Raw genomic sequence first — 18,943 nt, 5'->3', positions numbered from 1 at the left:
TAACACGCATACCGGTGCGCTTCTAACACGCACACCACCATACCAGCGCCAACGTATTTGTGTGTGGTGAAAAGCTCTCTTAGTGTGTGTTGGGTTTTGTCGTTTTGGGACGGTCTCTGCCTGCATTTGTGTGCGTTACATAAGTCGGTTATGACTCGCTGTTTCGTCTCACTCCCAGGCTGCCCTCCTCCGCCACTTTTTCACTCTTCCACTCTGTCTCTCTCTTTCAACAGTGACCAAGAAACCCACCTCGGGGCCCCCATTGAGGAGAATATCAGCAGAAAAGTTCTCCATTTGTTGATGGCCTACGAGACCGAGACCCAAACACACACAAAGGCACGGGGGGACTCCGTCCGTTGTCCGTGGTCCGTGTGCGCCGTATAGTTCCAACCGTGGAGCGTGCAGAACGTTTTCAGTCGTTGATTTGACCGCCAAACATACGGAACGTGGAACGGACATTAGCGGACAGTGAATCCAATAATTCAATCCAAAAACGCGTTCGGTCCACATGCAGGAACAGAAAAACAAAAAACTAAAACAATAATCAACCAAAAGCAACAAAATTAATAATACTTCAATGATATAAAACAATTTTTTTTTTTGGTAATTTTTTGAATTTTTTTTGGTTACAAAACAAAAACAAAACAAAAAACGTATGGAAAAGTGAGAAATCCCCAAACCAATAATTTTAATAAAAAACAAAAAAAGACAAAAACTAATAATAAAAATATACACACCAAAAAAAATGAAGAGAGAAACAGAAAGAGAAATAAAGTGTTTTCTTAGATTTGTGTAGAATACTTTTGTGCGACAGTCAAAAGATTAAATTATACAAAAAGGAGAAAGCAAACAAACACGGAGATAAGAGAATGAAATACAAAACCACACCAAATAACGTTGAGAGACAGCCATAAAGTTGCATACATATGGGATAGCTCTGGTCTCTGGGTCTGGTTCTATCTGGGTTTTTTGGGTTTTCTGGGTTTTGGGTTATGGTTTGGCGTTTGGTTTCCGTAATGCTTGCAAAAACTTGACCCAAATTTACGTATTGCGGTCCAGCAGCTGGCGCTAAAAGAAGCTCGACAGGGACAGAGCTACCGTTAGAGATGGATGGATGGGGGTGGGCGGGACAGCCAGACAGACAGCGAGACAACGTAGGAGGATTATATAAACAACAAGAAGGAAAAGGTAGATTCGGGGGCCCTACATTTTCATGCCCTTGCATACTCATCGAACGTTTGCCATGAGAATCTTTAAACAGGGAAAAGGGTTTCTAATAAAGACATGATTTTTGTATATGTATAGTGATATATCAAAGCGAATATTATATTGTATTATATGTTTACAAAAATCTAGTCAATACCATAACACCCCAAGTGGTATTGAGTGTACATATATATGTTCATATGTCGTATCTCAGAGTCTCAGCCTCGCTGGACAAGGATTCTCCTCTATGCCTACCCCTAGTCATAACCCTCTTGAGCCATCAATGGTCGCAATCATCTACTCTCAAGTCTTTAGTATATATAAATACCATCAGCCCTAAGCCAGGCTACAGCCTTGTGTGCTATTTCGCCATTTTACTCAACGGGCTTTCCTCCAAAGCAAATGTTCCATTACCCTTATTCGAGTGACAACAAAACACGGCGACAAAATGCATTTTAATTTACATCAATTATTTGATAATTGGCACTGGCCATCAGGCAAAAAGGCAAGCCAACAACAGCAAAAAATACCATCATTAGCACAAACGTAGACATAGACGCAGAAATACAGACATACGGACGCCAAAACACGGATACGTTCCACGGACACAGATCAATTGCCGCCGAGTGGCCATCTATAGATAGAATCTCTAATTTTCAACCAAATTGAACGATTTGTGATGGCTAGTGACTAACAATTATCGGTAGCTCCTGCATCAAAAAAATGGTTGTCATTGATGGAGCAGAAAGTGGGACTTTCGACTTAAGAGAAATTACGAATTTGAGTTGAAATGAATGGAAAAGTAAAAAAAAAACCATTTTATTAAAGTTAAAAATATATAAATGAAAAATAGTTGGAGCATTTCAACGATAAATTTGATTCCCACAACGATAAAATACAAGTTTTATTGTCTTTTTCGATAGGGTTTTCCCCATTCTTCCGCTCTGATGCTGGCCTTATCAAATCGCCTCGCGGTAGAGATTGACATTCAGACAATCCTTCGCGAAGTTGATTGCAATCTCCCGCCGCTTTCCTCGGTACCCACCCGCTCCGCCTATTCTTATCCTCCTCTTTAGTCTTAGCTTTCAAAGACTCTTGAAGTCGTCATGCTTTTTTGCATATTTTGCATCGAGTCTTTCATTTCATATTCGAACCATTTTCCATTTATCGCATTGGGTGATTTTCTTTTCATTCCGTCCGTTTCCCCTCTGCTCTCAGTTTTTCCGCTGCGATTCTCGTGACAGTGGAAATAACGAGGGGGAACGTTGTGAGTCGCTGCTACGGCCGCGACTCTACATTTATACCCGATACTCAGACAGTATGGCTCTCTTCCGCTGGAGCAAAATCCTGATAAACATTCTGTAAGACTCTGCGTTTTTGTTTTTAACATATCTTCAAAATTGTGGATGACAGATTGTCGTCCTTTGCGGGGGTGGGAGGGAGCGGGGCGAAATTTTGAAACAAACTTGATTCAATATGATATCACAGGAGTCTGGATACAAAGTTTCGTTGCTCTAGCTCTTATAGTCTCTGAGATCTAGGCGCTCATCGGACGGACAGACAGACATGGCTCTATCGACTAGCCTATTGATGCTCATTAGGAATATATATACTTTATGGCTTCCTTCTGTGCGCTACACACATCTATTTTGTGCAGAAATCGAATATATTATCGATAATTTTTTTTAGTATCGGGAATAATTAATATGCCACCTAAGATTCTTGAGCTATTAAGATGCAATGGGTATCTTCCTCATCCTCGTCCATCCTCATCTAATATAAGTCGCAGGCCCACTCGCAGCTCCGTTATAGCCCGCTCCCTCATTCTGGGAATCTAGGAATCTTTTACAATCCATTTCATTCGAATAAATTCTGCGCCCTGCTCCAAATCCGTTCTGTGCGGAAAGCGGTCATTACACAGAAGGTAAGGCAGGCTCCTAAACTGAAACTGCCTGCACATATGTATACCTTGCGGTTGGAATTCAGAAATTTGTTTGCGGGTCTTCATGTGTTCGAGGCAAGTGTTGCATGCTCGTGGGCTAAGCGCGGCAAGGACTTGAAGATGAGGGAGAGAGAGACTGCAGCATAAAAATAAAGCACACTGCGGGGTACGCCGAGAGGAGAAGGAAAAGAGGGTGGAAGAAACATTCAGACAGATAAAAAGAGTCGAGTTATAGCGAAAAGCTGGGCCAAGAGTGAGGCTGGGAGAGGGCTCTAAGAAGGTAAGTGGGTAAGAAAGAAGTGGGCCGTCCCTATATCCACATCGTCCCTTCCTTTCTTTGGCACTGCATTAGCAGCCAGCTATGAACGAAATAAACATAAAAATATTTTTAGTGTGAACAAATTTCCGCTCGTGGCTCGTTGTAAAAAGCGAAACAAGAAGAAAACGCAGAACTGAACCTGAAACAGACTACGAAAAAACACATACTCATACACAGAAGAGCGCACCTGACATGATAAAATACACAAAAAAACACATAGATACAGACAAACACATACACGCAAAGCCAAACAGTGTTTAGTTAGTAAATGCCAATGGCTCATGTTTTGAAAAAAGGGAAGCGCAGGCAGAGGAACAGAGAGAGCGAGAGACACAAGGAAAAATAGTGGGTGGTGGAGGTGGTAGGAGCAATGGATGTAGGTTTAACGTGTGTCTCTGACACTTTTGTAAACAAACAATGCCACAGCCATCAGAAATGTTCACCCTTACAAAATCGGAGAAGGTCGCTCCTTAGGCCCCTTTAGTACTTTTATAAAGGGATACATACATATGTACATACATACATTCATAAGGGATTTAACGTTTTCTTTAGTTCTTGGAATCATTAAGGTGAAAATATTTCTGTAGAAATCTCTTCGAAACTTTCAGTTCCTGACAGGATTCTCAACCGATATCAAGTAAATTAAAGAACTTAAAAGATTAGTTGGGACTGATAAAAAGACTGATTCGTTCCTTGGGGCCCTCTTTTCAGAGCTATGTGATTTAACAATCTCACACTCCCCTTAGGAGCGTACGTTACGTATTATTATACCCGATGCACAACATGAGTATAGGGGTATATTAGATTTAAGCGCAAAATGGATGTGTGTAACGTCCAGAAGTAAGCGTTTCCGACCCCATAAAGTATATATATTATTAATCAGCATCAATAGCCGAGTTGATAGAGCCATGTCTGTCTGTCCATTTGCTCGTCCCTATGAGCACGTATTGCTCAGAGACTATTAGAGCTAAAGCATCGACATTTTGTATCCAGACTTCTGTAATATGTCACTGTTCGATGTGTATTTCAAAATTCCGGCCGGCCCCCTTCCGCCCCCAAAAAGGACGAAAATTTTTGGCATCCACAATCTGAACCAGATCGTATCATTATTATAGCCAGAATGAAGAGAACAATTTCATTCTCACTCGCTCTGTCTCTCTTTAACACACAAGTTTCATGGTCGGTTTTGCCTATCGCTAAAAATTACCGCCTAGATCTCAGAGACTATAAAAGCTAGAACAACCAAATTTGGTATCCACACTCCTGTGATATCGAACCCGTACAAGTGTGTTCCAAAACTTCGCCCCACTTCCTTCTGCTCTGCAAAGGACGAAAATCTGTGGCATCCACAGATCTCAGAGACTATTAAAGCTAGAGCAACAAAATTTGGTATTCACTATCTTCTTAGATCTCACTGTTACAAGTTTATTTCAATATTTCGCCACAGTCCCTTCCGCCCCACAAAAAACGGAAATCTGTAGCATCCAAAATTTTGAAGATACGAGCAAATTAATAAAAACGCACAATTATAGAGAATGACCATATCGACTAGAGGTGCGGTCGCAGCAGCCACTCACAACGTTCCCCCTCGTTTTTATACCCGATACTCAAAATGAGTATTGGGGTATATTAGATTTGTGGTAAAAGTGGATGTGTGTAACGTCCAGAAGGAAGCGTTTCCGACCCCATAAAGTGCATATATTCTTGATCAGCATCAATAGCCGAGTCGATTGAGCCCTGTCTGTCTGTCCGTCTGTCCGTCTGTCCGTCTGTCCGTCTGTCCATCCCTATCAGCGCCTAGTGCTCAAAGACTATAAGAGCTAGAGCAACGACGTGTTATATCCAGACTTCTGTGATATGTCACTGCTACAAGTATATTTCAAAACTATGCCGCGCCCACTTCCGCCCCCACAAAAGGCGAAAATCTGTGGCATCCACAAATTCAAAGATACGAGAAAACCAAAAAAGGCAGAATCGTAGAGGATAACTATATGTTCTAGAGTGTAAAATTTGAACCAGATCGTATAATTATTATAGCCAGAATCAAGAAAACAATTTCATTTTTTCTCGCTCTGTCTCTCTCTAACACACAGGTTTCATGGTCGGTTTTGCCAATTGCAAAATATGAGTTCAAGGATCTCAGAACCTATAAGAGCCAGAGCAACCAAACTTGGTATCCACACTCCTGAGATATCGGACCTTGACCGTTTTGTGTCAAAATTTCGACACACCCCCTTCCGCCCCCGCAAAGGACGGAAATCTGGGGCATCCACAAATCTCAGAGACTATTAAGACTAGAGTAACCAAATTTGGCATCCACACTCCTTTGAGATCTCACTATAAAACGTATAAATTAAAATCTGGATCAGATCGGATAATTTGTATAGCCAAAAGCAACAAATCAATTTGCAGTGGCTACGCAGTGCCCGACGTCACGCTCAGACTGATTTTCTGTCTCTCTCGCACGCACTCTTTGTCGTGTCGTTTAATGTTAGCGGCGTCTGCCGGAGGAGAGCCATTCTGACTAAGTATCGGGTATAAATGTAGAGTTGCGGTGTGCGCAGCAACTCACAACGTTCCCCCTCTTTTTTTGTCTGATTTTGTATCTGCGCTTACTACACTTGATACAAACGTTATTTTGCATGTGACATCTCTGCGGGTCTGCATCTGAAATTAACAGAAATTATTTCGTTTCATGCTCCTCGGCCTCTATAACTCATCACATTTCTGCATTTCCGCACCGTACCCCTGGAGGGGCAGGATGCCAGTGCAGAAAAACAATGGCAGCTTATGTTTATGCCATTCGCGTCAGCCGCAGAAGGCAGTGTGGCCTCCTTTGCCCACTAGTGCACGTCCACGTGGGTGCCCTTCTTTATGACTCATTCTCCTAACAAGATGGGTTAAGTTTGTTGCGTTTTTTTTTCCGCTTCTGAACCCTACCACAAAGCTCTGCCCCGTACGTCTTTTTTGGCCCTTCTTTTTTTATCCGGTACTGTCAAAGAAAGGGATATATATTAATTTTGTGTAGATGTGTCTAACAGCCAGCAAGAGTTTGTGACTCCGTACAGTATATATATATTCCTAATTAGCATCAATAGCCGAGTCGATATTGCCATGTCTGTCTCTCCGCAAAGTTGAGAGAGATCCCTCCCAACATTTAGAAACTAATTAATCTGTCCTTTTTTCGAGCAGTGATAACAAAATATCGGATTATTTTTATTGGTAACTGTCATGAAAAGTTCGAGTCAAGAGTTTACATGAAAAGTGCCGCTCTGTGTATTTGTATGCATTGCCTCCTGTCTTACCAACTCAGCTGCCTCTTTGCACTTTATTCTCTTTCGAGATAAATAGATGTCGACGGATATAGGGGGAAGATGTAGATGGGAGCAAGCCATCTGACAAAATGAGTATCTGGTCTTGCACACTAATTTCACATCGGGTAAAGAATCTGGGATGCGAAAAATAGCAAATACTTTTTTAATATTCTATTGAGAGGACACAAAAAATCATGAAAAGGACCCTCGAACCTCAAAATTGGTCCCTGGGATCGGAATGAACACTTCTTTAAAATCACTTCATAACGTTCCTCTTCACAGGACTTTAGAGCTAGAAAAACGAAGCGAAACTTTTCTTGAATCTCAAAACTATCTCTGACAGACTGTATCGATACAGATTATGCTCCTGCATTTCACTATAGTTTTATTAACATCAAATGTGCCATGAACTTTTCTCTGAGTCTCTAATTTTTTCATGCCTGTGTATATTTTTTTTTGTATAGAAGAATTCAATATTAAAATACTTATGAAAAACTTTGGAATTTAAAAAAAAGAAAATAATAAAAATACAACGAAAGTAAGAAAAGCTTGCATAACAGAAACTTTTAGTTTTCCAATAAAAAGCAATAGCAGCCAAGTGAAACAGCAACAACAAAAGCAGAGAGTGCTGAAAAAAATACAACATGGGAAAAAAGAGCTCCAAGTTGAAACAGGATACCATCGATCGCTTAACAACGGACACATATTGTAAGTACTTGAAGCGGAAATCATCAGCCCACGATTTGATTAGTTCATACAGAGTGTTTTGTACCTATAAGATAGATTTAATGAATGCAGTTATATCTTAACATACAAATATATATACATATATATATATATCAGTATTAGTTTATCTATCTACCGATAATTAATCCGGAAAAGATGTGTGCTCGCTTTTTCCATTATATTTATCTATATACCTCAATTGCAAGCTCTCTTCGCTTTTGCGTCATATTTAAAAAAAGTTTGCTTTGCCATCTCGATTAGATTTGCTTTAAAACGCACTGTACTTCTACCTCAGAGCTAGCTTAATCACCCATGTCCATCCCATCTGCGCTGTGTTTCGTCTTGCAATAATTCCGATTTCATACTTATTTATTTTTAAGAAATTCTCCGTCCCTATTCCGATTTCCTCATTTTCGCATTTCCCCGACTGGCTGTCCTCATTTTGATTTGTTATTGTTTTCGTGTTTACCGGAAATGGAGTCCACTGGTCCGCGTTTGGATATCAATCAAACAACCGAGAGGTGCAGAAAATTATCTTTGTGTACGCCAGATACAGGCATAATTCAAAAGTTTTTTTCCCAGAAGCAGTTCATCAAAGAGGGTCCTCTGCCTTCCTGCTTAAACTCACTCATCAGTCACAGTGAAACGGCAATCGGCAATGAGCGACACACAATCGAGAAACTATGGAATAGTGCATCTATGCACTTCGGTTCTGCTCTCATTTGTTACTATGTACTTCTAACTGCGTGAGTTCAACTTCAACAAGTGCTATATGCAGGAAAAGGAGTTGAATATATTCGTAATGCAGAAACATACATGTACATACATATGTAAGTTCTTCAGTTCGCGCTGGTTTCAGTAGTTTCATCAGCCATTGTCATCAGCTTTGTTTTACTGAGCCACTAAAACGATGAGTTCCTTGGTGCTTGTTGTTTTGTTACTCTTGAATCTTAAAAGTACTGTCTTCTAGGGATGTTGAGTTAATATTGATTTTTCAAATATTAGTATATATACTTTTTTTTAAGAATACATACATACATGCACACATATTTGTAGGTGATATTTTTGTTTGTTTTGCGAAATACAGAAAAATTCAAAATGATTAATAATTCCTTCATGAGATACTTATCCTTATCCAAAAAGTCAAATTTACGTCCGAAAGAGTCGGCTTGACAACTTGACACCTATGTATATTAGGGTAATTATACCCGATACTCAAAATGAGTAGTGGTGGTATATTAGATTTGTGGTGAAAAGGGATGTGTGTAACGTCCAGAAGGAATCGTTTCTGACCCCACAAAGTATATATATTCTTGATCAGCATCAATAGCCGAGTCGATTGAGCCCTGTCTGTCTGACCGTCCGTCCGTCCGTCCGTCTATCCGTCTGTCCGTCCGTCCGTCTGTCCGTCTGTCCGTCCCTATTAGCGCCAGTCTTTTAGACTGCAGAATCTGAATTGGATCGTATCATTATTATAGCCAGAATCAAGAAAACAATTTCATTTTTTCTCGCCCTGTCTCTCTCTAACACACGCGTATCATAGCCGGCTTTGCTTAGCGTAAAACATTAGCGCCTAGATCTCAGAGACTATAAAAGCTAGAGCAACCAAATTTGGTATCCACACTCCTGAGATATCGGACCTTGACGAGTTTGTTTCAAAATTTCACCACACGCCCTTCCGCCCCCGCAAAGGACGAAAATCTGGGGTTATCCAAAAATCTCAGAGACTATTAACGCTAGAGTAACTAAATTAGTTCCAGTTAGATCTCACTATAAAACGTATATCTCATAATTTCACCCCACCCCCTTCCGCTCCCACAAAGGACGAAAATCTGTGGCATCCACATCCACATCCATGATCCACAATCCACCTTCTTTCACTGCTACTTGTATTGCCACTTCTAAGCAGAAAATGTACGGTTACTTTTTAACAGTTCCGCTTTTTGGTTAGAGATCCCTGCTCTATTTTGACCATTTTTTTCTCCTTAAAAATGCAAGTCATAAACTTTTCGAGGCCCGAAAGCTTGTGACTAATTGCTTTCGTTTTTCCCCATTTCCATTCTTCTGTCAAAGTATTCTCTGGTATGGTCCACCTGCGGGGGTCACATATATAATTACCGTTGGGCATTTGCTGGCACCTGGCCAAAAAGAGAACGGGGAAGACTTTCTGGTGCTGTGGAAAAGTGTTGACAGATTTCTGCCAAAGTTTTCACCATTTTTAAATGGCTTTTGGGATGTGGGATGCAGAAATAAAGAACGGTCTAATGGCTAAGCTGGAATATAATTTATTGTACTTCCTGCTTAAATATAAAACTCAATAATTGTAATCCTCTTTGCTCCCACAAATCCAAAATGCTGTAATCCGCTGCAGCTTAACTTTCCTTCATCTCTCCCACCCTATCCGTTTCGACTCGTAAGCTGGGATTTTCAGTACCCAGTACTCAGTAATCGTGGAGAAAAGGCTGGAGAAAACAAGTTTCCCCTTCGAAAATTCCCCTTCATATACTCCAGCCATGTGCTAAACATCGCCTTGATTGGATAAAAATTAAATTCAACAAACACCCTCTCTTTCAGAGGGCATCTCTCCGTTTCATTCCCTGTTGACTTATCTGGGAGATCTATGAGAGTACCGAGTATAGAGCTCCAACATGTTTTGAATGCTGCGTGTGAGTGCCTTGGCTGATAGCAGCAACAGCTGCCGGTTGACCAGCTTTTGTTTGGCTAGACAAAACAAATGAATCAGCAAAGGACTCAATTTATAACCGTGCTTAAGGAGGAAGACTTTTGTCCGTTGTCCCCATGTTCTCCGTTCGCTGCAAACTTTGGTCAATATTTGTCCTTTCCATTGACATGCCAATCAATTGGACATTAACCTAACCTCTCTCTGTACTGCCAATGGAATAAATAAGCCAGAAATTTGATTAGTTCGGGTGACATGACAGATAAAACCAGGTCAAATAGCAAATGCAAGTCCCCGAGTCAACTTTGAACAGGTGTTTGACCAGAGGTTTTGTATGACTGCTATGAACTCTGTGATCAGGAAATCAGGGACTAGCAGAATTAGGAATTATATTCTATAAGAAATGTTTGCCCAAAAGAAGCGCATCGGATCGGTCAGTCTTCAGTGTAAGTCAATTATATCCATTCAATCCGATTACGATTTGCATCGATTCGGCTGAGATTGGCCAGACAGAATGCACTTAAACGGGCGCTGTAAACATGGCATTATGTGAAATGCAGCTATGAAATGCACATGACCCTGTTCCTGTCCAGATTAATTATGAATACAAGGGAGCCCAGGAGCCGAACCAGGCCAGGAATAGTTAGGCGCACCGCGGAATGAATATGAATACGTTTTATGTACATGGCCAAGGCTTGAGGGGTGTGGGTTGCGTGTGGGCCCTTACACAGCAGTGGGGCGAAACCTGCTATGCCAACCTGACTATCCCCTGTATTTTTCACGACTCCAAGGCTATCCATTTCATTTTCGTGATTTAGAGAGCTTTCAGTCGAACTTATTAATTCTTAAGCCAGCTTCCGCCTCGTGTGGAACGGGACAGAATGTCTCTGGGTATGGGATGGCTTCTTTTGCGTAGGGTGCAACAAAGTGGCAGCCTGAAACCATGAACCGGTGCGCTCCTCTTTCGTATTGTGTTGTCTGACAGTGATGGCAACAAGTCGTATGTGCAAAATGCGCTTTATTAACAGTCAATGCTAAAGATGGTAAGGAACGCTCACACAATGGGTTGTAGGTCCGTTATATGCCTTTATATTTTTACATGCCACACATCAGTCGTTTGAAAAGGGAGAGTCTATCTGTTTGTCTGCTACACAGGCTATCGATTACCAATCAATTCTGGTTAATTTGGCCTTGGCAATTGTTGACTTCATTGAATCGACAGTTCCTTAGGGAAGGGAAAGGCGAGAGTGAAATATGGAGCAGCGATAGGGTAGTATGAGCGGAATATGTGGATAGAACACAGTGGGCAATGTGGTTCTCTAGCTTATTAAAATACAAAAGCGCTGCGATTTCTTCAAGCGTTTTGGCAGGGACTCATCAAAATGAAAAATAATAGGTAAACAGCTAGCAGTAAGAAGGTAAAATGAATGAGAGAGAGAGAAAAATAAAAAAGGAGAATAGAGGGCTCAGAAGATATATGAATAATATTTATAATAATGCGAGAGTCCGTTGCAAATAATTTGTAGGTATTGAGTTAATAGCCAAGTACCAGTTTCATCTCATGCTCTATTTCCTTTTTCAGAGCAATATCCATCTACAACTCCAGATCCCTTGGGGTATCCTTTAATACCATACCAGAGAGTTCTGGCCATTGACCAGTGCTCGTGGCGCCCTCATATGGATGCTCTCCTCTCCATAAAAGCAATTCCAATGTGTGTAATTTTGAGTGAATTTATGTTTTTGTGTTTTTGTTTTGTTTTGTTCTCTGTATGTTGAGGATGTATGTAGGAGTGGTATTCCCACCTTCTTCTGGTGTCCGGCCACAACATGTGTGCCATTCCCAGAGCCATTGAGGTATCCTGGGGGAGAAGCGTTTAAGCGTTTTGTAAGCGGCCATTAGGTCTGGCCTGGCCTGGCCAGAGTAGCAATGGGTGGCAATGGCAATGGCCGTCGGCGGGGGCCAAACAAAATGAAGAAGAATAATACCAATAGCAAGAAAACAAAACAATTTGTATGCATAAATGGAGCTGAAGAAGTAAAGGAAATGGTGAGGATACAGGAATCTGGAGGGATATATAGGTTATTGAGCTTGGCCAAAAGATAATGAAGGATAATCTAGTACTCCAACCTAAATGAAATCAACATTTGTATCATTTGCTCGACATATTGAACAAAAAATCCATAAAGAATGGCCAATATACTATCGATAATTTCATTGATTTTTGAATTGAGAGCAAATGAAATAGACAGCAATGGGAAAACAGTGCGTCTCGGGTGTGCTAGGTCAGTTGCAATCGTCTGATGTTAATGAATTGTTATTATTGGAAATTACTGGGCAGCAGGATGGTTTCTACTGAAAATAGAATACGATTATCTAGGAAATCTTATCGTCTGACCTAGTTATCAATTGTTTCCAGGTATCGCAGTGATCAAAACCTGATGTAGCTATCGTATGTAGCTGTAAATTCAACTGATTTTCCATTCAACTACGTTTTGCATAATTATGCGCCCTCCGTGCCCCCACCCGAAATTTCATCCTCATCCATATATTGCAATTATATCAAATGCTCTATGAAATTGTAATTCATTTCGATGTTTCTGATTGTTTTTTTGTTTTTGCAGTCACAGAAAAAGAAATACGTCAATGGTGAGTGCGGAAAATTTGCATGGGGGGAAATATAGTTCGAATATGCCAATTTATGATAAATTCCAAATCCCATTTTCCATTTTTTGGCATTCTTACGGTCCCAGGCACAAAGGATTTCTAAAAGACTGTCCCAATGGACTTTTAACGGAGCAGGTAAGTAACTTAGGATGACTGGGGCTTATCCATTATACGTAAAAAATGTCATGTGGCGTACTCTATAAATCATCTGCATATATCCGCCATGTGTCTGCTCCACCCTCAGGTGGACTGGAAATGGAGTGTCACCTCCGCCAATTCATTCAAGCCTATTCGAAGCGTTTTCGAAAAGAGCTTTTGTCGCGACGTCGTTTACTGTTTTTGATAATGAAATTTATTAATGCTAGCATTATTAAAACCAAAACAAACACACATGTTCCAATGCCACGTCTAATTGATTTATGTAAATATTTACATATGTGCTTAAATTTCTCTCTCCCGGCTTCTTCTCTCTTTCACCCACTTTTTCCATTTTCAGGGCTTTATAAAAATCTACAAACAGTTTTTCCCACAAGGCGATCCGAGTAAATTTGCCTCGCTCGTCTTTCGGGTCTTCGATGAAAACAATGTAAGTATGTCATGCCATATAGAGGGGTCTCTCGACCCTCGTTTCGTCTCTGGCCACGCCCAGTTCAAGCAACCCTAAAAACCCAACAAGCCACTTTTTTGTTTCTTTTTATTAGCTTACTTGGCCAAAGAACTGAGACAGCCACACTGATTTTTTTCTTTGCTTCGCTGTTTTGTGTGTGCGAATCTCTCTCTCTCCCTCTATTCTCTACTTCTTTTTTTTAATTTTAATATTTGTATATATACATTTCTTAAAATTACATTTTAATTTTTTTTTGTTAATCTATATCCTTCAGGATGGCTCCATTGAGTTTGAGGAGTTTATACGCGCCCTTTCCGTCACATCGAAGGGAAATCTGGACGAAAAACTGCAGTGTAAGTTGAATCAAGACAACTTAATCACTGTATGGTCCCTAAAACGGCCTTTCCTCCGATAAATGCCTAAATATTTTGGTGCATCTTCTGCTTTTTAAATAGGGGCCTTCCGTCTTTACGACGTGGACAACGATGGGTATATAACGCGAGAAGAGATGTACAACATTGTGGATGCAATCTACCAGATGGTGGTAAGTGGAGACGGCTTGGAAAAATAAGTCAGGGGACACACCATCTATATGTGTACATATGTATATCCATCTATTCACAGGGCCAGCAGCCGCAGTCGGAGGATGAGAACACTCCGCAGAAGCGTGTTGATAAGATCTTCGATCAGATGGATAAGAATCATGATGGAAAATTAACATTAGAAGAATTTCGTGAGGGTAGTAAAGCTGATCCACGTATAGTTCAGGCGTTAAGTTTAGGTGGTGGCTAAGCCAATAACCGTGACCCACAAAAACAACCGATTTCAACCAAACAACTAACAAAAAACGCGCATTCAACCAACGTTAAGACCAAAACCAGAAAGCTATAGCCGGAGGAGACTCGACTCTTCCTTTATCTGAAATTGCTTCTCCACAATGTTTTCTCTACGCTTTTCTCGATTGCCGATTCCCGATTCCCGATTACCGACTACCGATTCCTGTTTCCCGATTCTCGATACCGCGCGTCAATCGAGACATTGAAGATGATAATAATTTTTGTATAAATGCATACCGAAAAAGGGATGTCTGAAAAACATAAAAACCAGAAGCAAGAAGCAAAAAAGTGAAAAAAATAATGAAACTTCATTTTTAAATATACACCGGAATACAAAACTATAGGAAATCGTGGCGTAGTCCAAGCGCAGTTCATAGCCTACAGTAAAAAATAAAAATAAAATATTTTTAACTTTGAATGCGGAAGAAGCGCAAATCTTTTTTCGAAGAATACATACCAATTACGAGTAATTAAACTACGAATACGAATAAATCAGCATTAATATACTATCTGTAATTGTATCCGAGCTACGCCTACGAATCAATTGCGAGTATTTTAGCAAGTGCAGCCTTCGAGATAAATACACAAAAGATGCTATCTTAACTAAAACTAAATTAACTCAACTAATGCAGACAGTAAGTGGAACAGCCGTCAAGTATCTTACACCTAAGCAGCAGCGACTGTATACGCTCTAATAATACATATACATGTATGAGAGGACAGTTTGAACAGAGACAGATAGACAGATGGGGGGAGGAAAAAACATAATAGAATCAAATCAAATCGAATCATTAAAAGGCGTATTAAATAAGGACATACAGAAAAAAATAGATACAGATAAAGATAGGTGAACAGTACGACAAGCTGCTACTCTACAACCTCACTCCCTCTTACTCTCAACCTATCGACTCCTCTCTCTCTTTGACAAAGACTTCCTTCAGAGAGATGCAATGCTTTTCATGCTTAAAGCAAGTAAATTTCGTGCCTGTGTTAGTTACTCCACGCCCGATTTTGAGATTCGGGAAGTGCAAGAAGTGTTGCATACCCAAAGGCGCAGAAAAATAATTGCTTTTATTTGCTCACTCTCTCTATTTCTCTATCTCTCTCTATCTGTCACTCTCTATATTACCTGCTTTGCCTTGATTTCCGTGAACAACAATAACAACCACAGCCACAACAGTTACAAAAAAAACACAAAACCACATTGACAATAGAGCCATCGGCCGATGAAAACATCTGAGAAATGCGGCTATCAATAAATGATAATTAAAGCAAACAACGCACAGTCTCAGCTAGGAACAACAAAAGCTTGATATAAAATATGTATCCACCATATCTATATATGTATATATGTATGTATATGTATACATATACTCTACACTCTACAAGAACGAGCGGCAGTCATCAGAAAAATACCAAAGAACAGAAGAGTGGGGAGCAGAATATAGCGAAAGAAATCAACAAAAAAAAATCCATCATACGATTTAATTTCTATTCTATATGCGGTTCAGCTTTATTATTGCATTGATTTTGATAAACCAGTTAACCCCTTCTATCTATTCCGATAACTATCTATACAGACGGGGCCTGCCGATCACATCTGCTTACTTACGCACTCGAGTGGGATTATCCCACTCTTAATACTCACACATTAGTTCTAGCTACCAGACACTCCTCTCTCTACGCAAGACTCTTTCCTTTTTCCTCTTATATTCTTTTCAGTTCGCTTCGATTCTTTAATTCTGTCCGCTTTGCATTGCTTTCTTGAATCTATAAAATGTTTAACCTTACTTATTCTATTTTTTTTCCCAACAATTTGCTTATCTTTCTGCAACTAATCTTCGAGCTCTACTTATTCGGAGATAAAATGGAATTCAATAAAAAAATAAATAGAAATTCAACTAACCCAAAAATCCTCCCCCCCAACCCAACACACACACACATACAAACACGCACACACACACACCTACCCACCCACGCATGCACGCACACACATATACAGACATGTATGTGTATATATTTATGCCTAAAACTTAATTATACTCTAAACATTAAGCACCTAAATACCTATGTATAACAAAAACTAAAGAAAAACGCCAATACAAAACGCTTCTATAAACCTCACTGAAATTCTTCGATAAAAATACTAAGAAAAAATACACTTATCCAAACAAACACTTGAACGAGTATACCACGAGTATATTAAAACACAATGACAAAAAAATGGAAATCCGAAAACTCTAATCAATAATTAAATAATTCGAAAGTGATATAGCTGACAAAACAAATATGTCTGTAGTCTAGTAGTTAAAACCAAATTGACAAAAAAAACCACAAAAAAATATACAAAAAAATAACGAATACTATGATATGACAATGGAATATACTATGAGTATGACTGGGAAAGGCAGTTTTCACGTTGTATTTTTTTTTTTGTAAGGTAAAGAAACTCGAAAGAAAATAAAAGCAAAATAAATCTGTAAATACCACTGAGTGAATCACGCGCACCACCAATAAAACACACACACAGACGCTGACAAAAAATTAAACATATGTACATCCATAGATGCATAGTCAAACACCAATACCAGAAGAATTATACCGCATAAGTTTTTGAACACAAATATAAGAAACAAAAAAAGAAAAAGATAATTGACAAAAAGTAAACCTGCAAGAGTAAGGTATTTTTTTGCGATTGGAACGAATCAAGTCAATTGTAATACCGGCTATGGGAATATTTATAATTATTTACAAATGGAAAGGCGTGGAAAAGGGAGGTGGATCCTCAGCAACAGATCCAGATCCACAGATACTCATCCAGATGCAGATGAGATACTTTCCACCGCCGTTGACAAACCACATGAATGTCAAGTTAAACGTTTCACAAGCAATATTTTACATACTTATATACATGCATTATATATATATATATATATATATATATATATATATGAGTAAATATACGATAATAACTATATACATTATATACACACTCCGCAATAACGAGTCAAACAGCAACTAAAAACTAATAATACCCAAAATACACTATGCAACAAAATCGACCTATTTTTTATCTTGAGGTTAAGAAAAAGTATGACTTATGGATTTTTTTAGAGATTGAAAAATGTTGGAAAAATTGTATTTTTTTAAATGTTTTTTTTAAAGGTAAACTTGATTTTTTCACATAATTTGAGTATGTTACACATAGTTTTATGCAGCTACCGTTCGGCCTTTTAAACTTTGTATGTTAAGCTTATCGTCGGGGAAGCTTACCAATGCAAAGTCGAAAAAAAAAACATAATTCATTATACATTTTTGCAGCCCCAAGCTTAGTAGAAAAAAGTGGGTTTGATGCCAGAGTTTTATTGGCTGTTGCATAGTGTTATCCACGTGGATATGGGAAATACATACATATGTACGCGGGAAAGAAAACTAAAGGAAAAAAAATTAATACAACTTAACGGAAAAGTAGGAAAACGTTTTTAGTGATATTATTTAGCAGAATTTGAAACTTTTTTGCCTTTCTAAGAACAACATAAAACGTAAAAAGTCAAGAGAATAATTCAGAAAGGAAATAACTGCAGCAGAAACAAACAAGCTTAGGAAAAATTCGTATATTTAAAAAAAAATATATTTGAAATCTATTAAACAATTTAAAAACAAAACAATTTTGTTGTCCCATTTTTCTTTAATCGATTTCGGTTAGTTTTTTATCTCTATATTTACCCGTTATCAATCATCATTGTATTTGTCACCGCGACTATTATTCCGATTAATATTATGATTACTGCAACGCCGGTGATTACTACGCTTGCACACTAGAAAAAAAAAATAATAAGAAAGAAAATTATAAAACAAGAAATGAAGTGAAAATCAAATTCTTTTACCAAGGAAAACAACTTTTTTTAAATAATCGCAGAAGGGGGGAATGGAAAATTTATCTTGTTACTGTCAGAAAATATTACTTACGTCAAATAAAAATTTTAAAGCGATGCAACGAGCGTTTTTTTCAATTTTTTTTGAGCGGACGATGTGCTCGACCTTGGTTTGACAACATATACATATTTAATAGATAAAATATTTTTGACAATACGTAACTGTGTTAGCTTTCGTTAGAAGGCCAAGAGTTTTTTGAGTACGCTCCAGGTAAGTTCTTCAATGCCCTGCGACATCCTTGGAACTAAGCAACTGGTCTGAAGCGACTGGACTGAAGGAGTCGAAACTCCTTAAATGAGTTCATAGAATGGGCATTTAATGTCACGGTGGCACACGTGGAGTATCTGCATTCAGCAGAGACATGTACATGAATATAGCATGGATTTGATTTGGTTGAAATGTATACGCTTCGTTTATAAATGTATAATGCTTCAACAGCAAATCTTTCTGCTTTAGGGCTGTGAGGAGGGGGGACAAGGATGTTTGAGCGATGTGTGGCCAGAGCAACATTCTTTAAGTGCCAAGATGGTCACATGTTGACATGCTAACAGAATGTAACAAGTTCGCTCAACTTGCTATATTGGTGTCATGTCCCACTCAATACTTCATTTATGTACTTATTTATATCGGACTATATTTGTATGTGTCTGCGCGTGTGTCGGTGTGTGATTTAGTGCATGTGTGCCATTGTGAATGCAAATAAATACCCATT

At 39.1% G+C, this 18,943-nt stretch overlaps 1 protein-coding gene across 3 annotated transcripts; it reads left to right on the top strand.

Moving 5' to 3' along the window:
• The first annotated feature begins 376 nt into the window (after positions 1-376).
• LOC117188655 (frequenin-1) lies at positions 377-18,287 on the top strand. 3 transcript variants are annotated; one of them, XM_033392834.1, is made up of 8 exons: positions 377-1,188; positions 7,246-7,489; positions 12,810-12,834; positions 12,939-12,987; positions 13,349-13,438; positions 13,734-13,812; positions 13,915-14,003; positions 14,084-18,287. In XM_033392834.1, exons 2-8 carry the CDS (start codon positions 7,426-7,428, stop codon positions 14,249-14,251), a joined length of 564 nt encoding a protein of 187 aa, XP_033248725.1. In that variant the 5' UTR covers positions 377-1,188; positions 7,246-7,425; the 3' UTR covers positions 14,252-18,287. The 3 variants fall into 3 exon arrangements, with proteins under 3 accessions (XP_033248725.1, XP_033248731.1, XP_033248729.1); XM_033392840.1 differs by lacking the exons at positions 377-1,188; positions 7,246-7,489 and adding exons at positions 7,939-8,028; positions 8,096-8,337; XM_033392838.1 differs by lacking the exons at positions 377-1,188; positions 7,246-7,489 and adding exons at positions 7,966-8,028; positions 8,090-8,337.
• The last annotated feature ends 656 nt before the right edge of the window (positions 18,288-18,943 follow it).

The sequence above is a fragment of the Drosophila miranda genome, chromosome XL (genome assembly GCF_003369915.1).
Source record: "Drosophila miranda strain MSH22 chromosome XL, D.miranda_PacBio2.1, whole genome shotgun sequence".
NCBI classification, from domain to species: domain Eukaryota; kingdom Metazoa; phylum Arthropoda; class Insecta; order Diptera; family Drosophilidae; genus Drosophila; species Drosophila miranda.
This window is presented reverse-complemented; position numbering and strand designations above follow the sequence as displayed.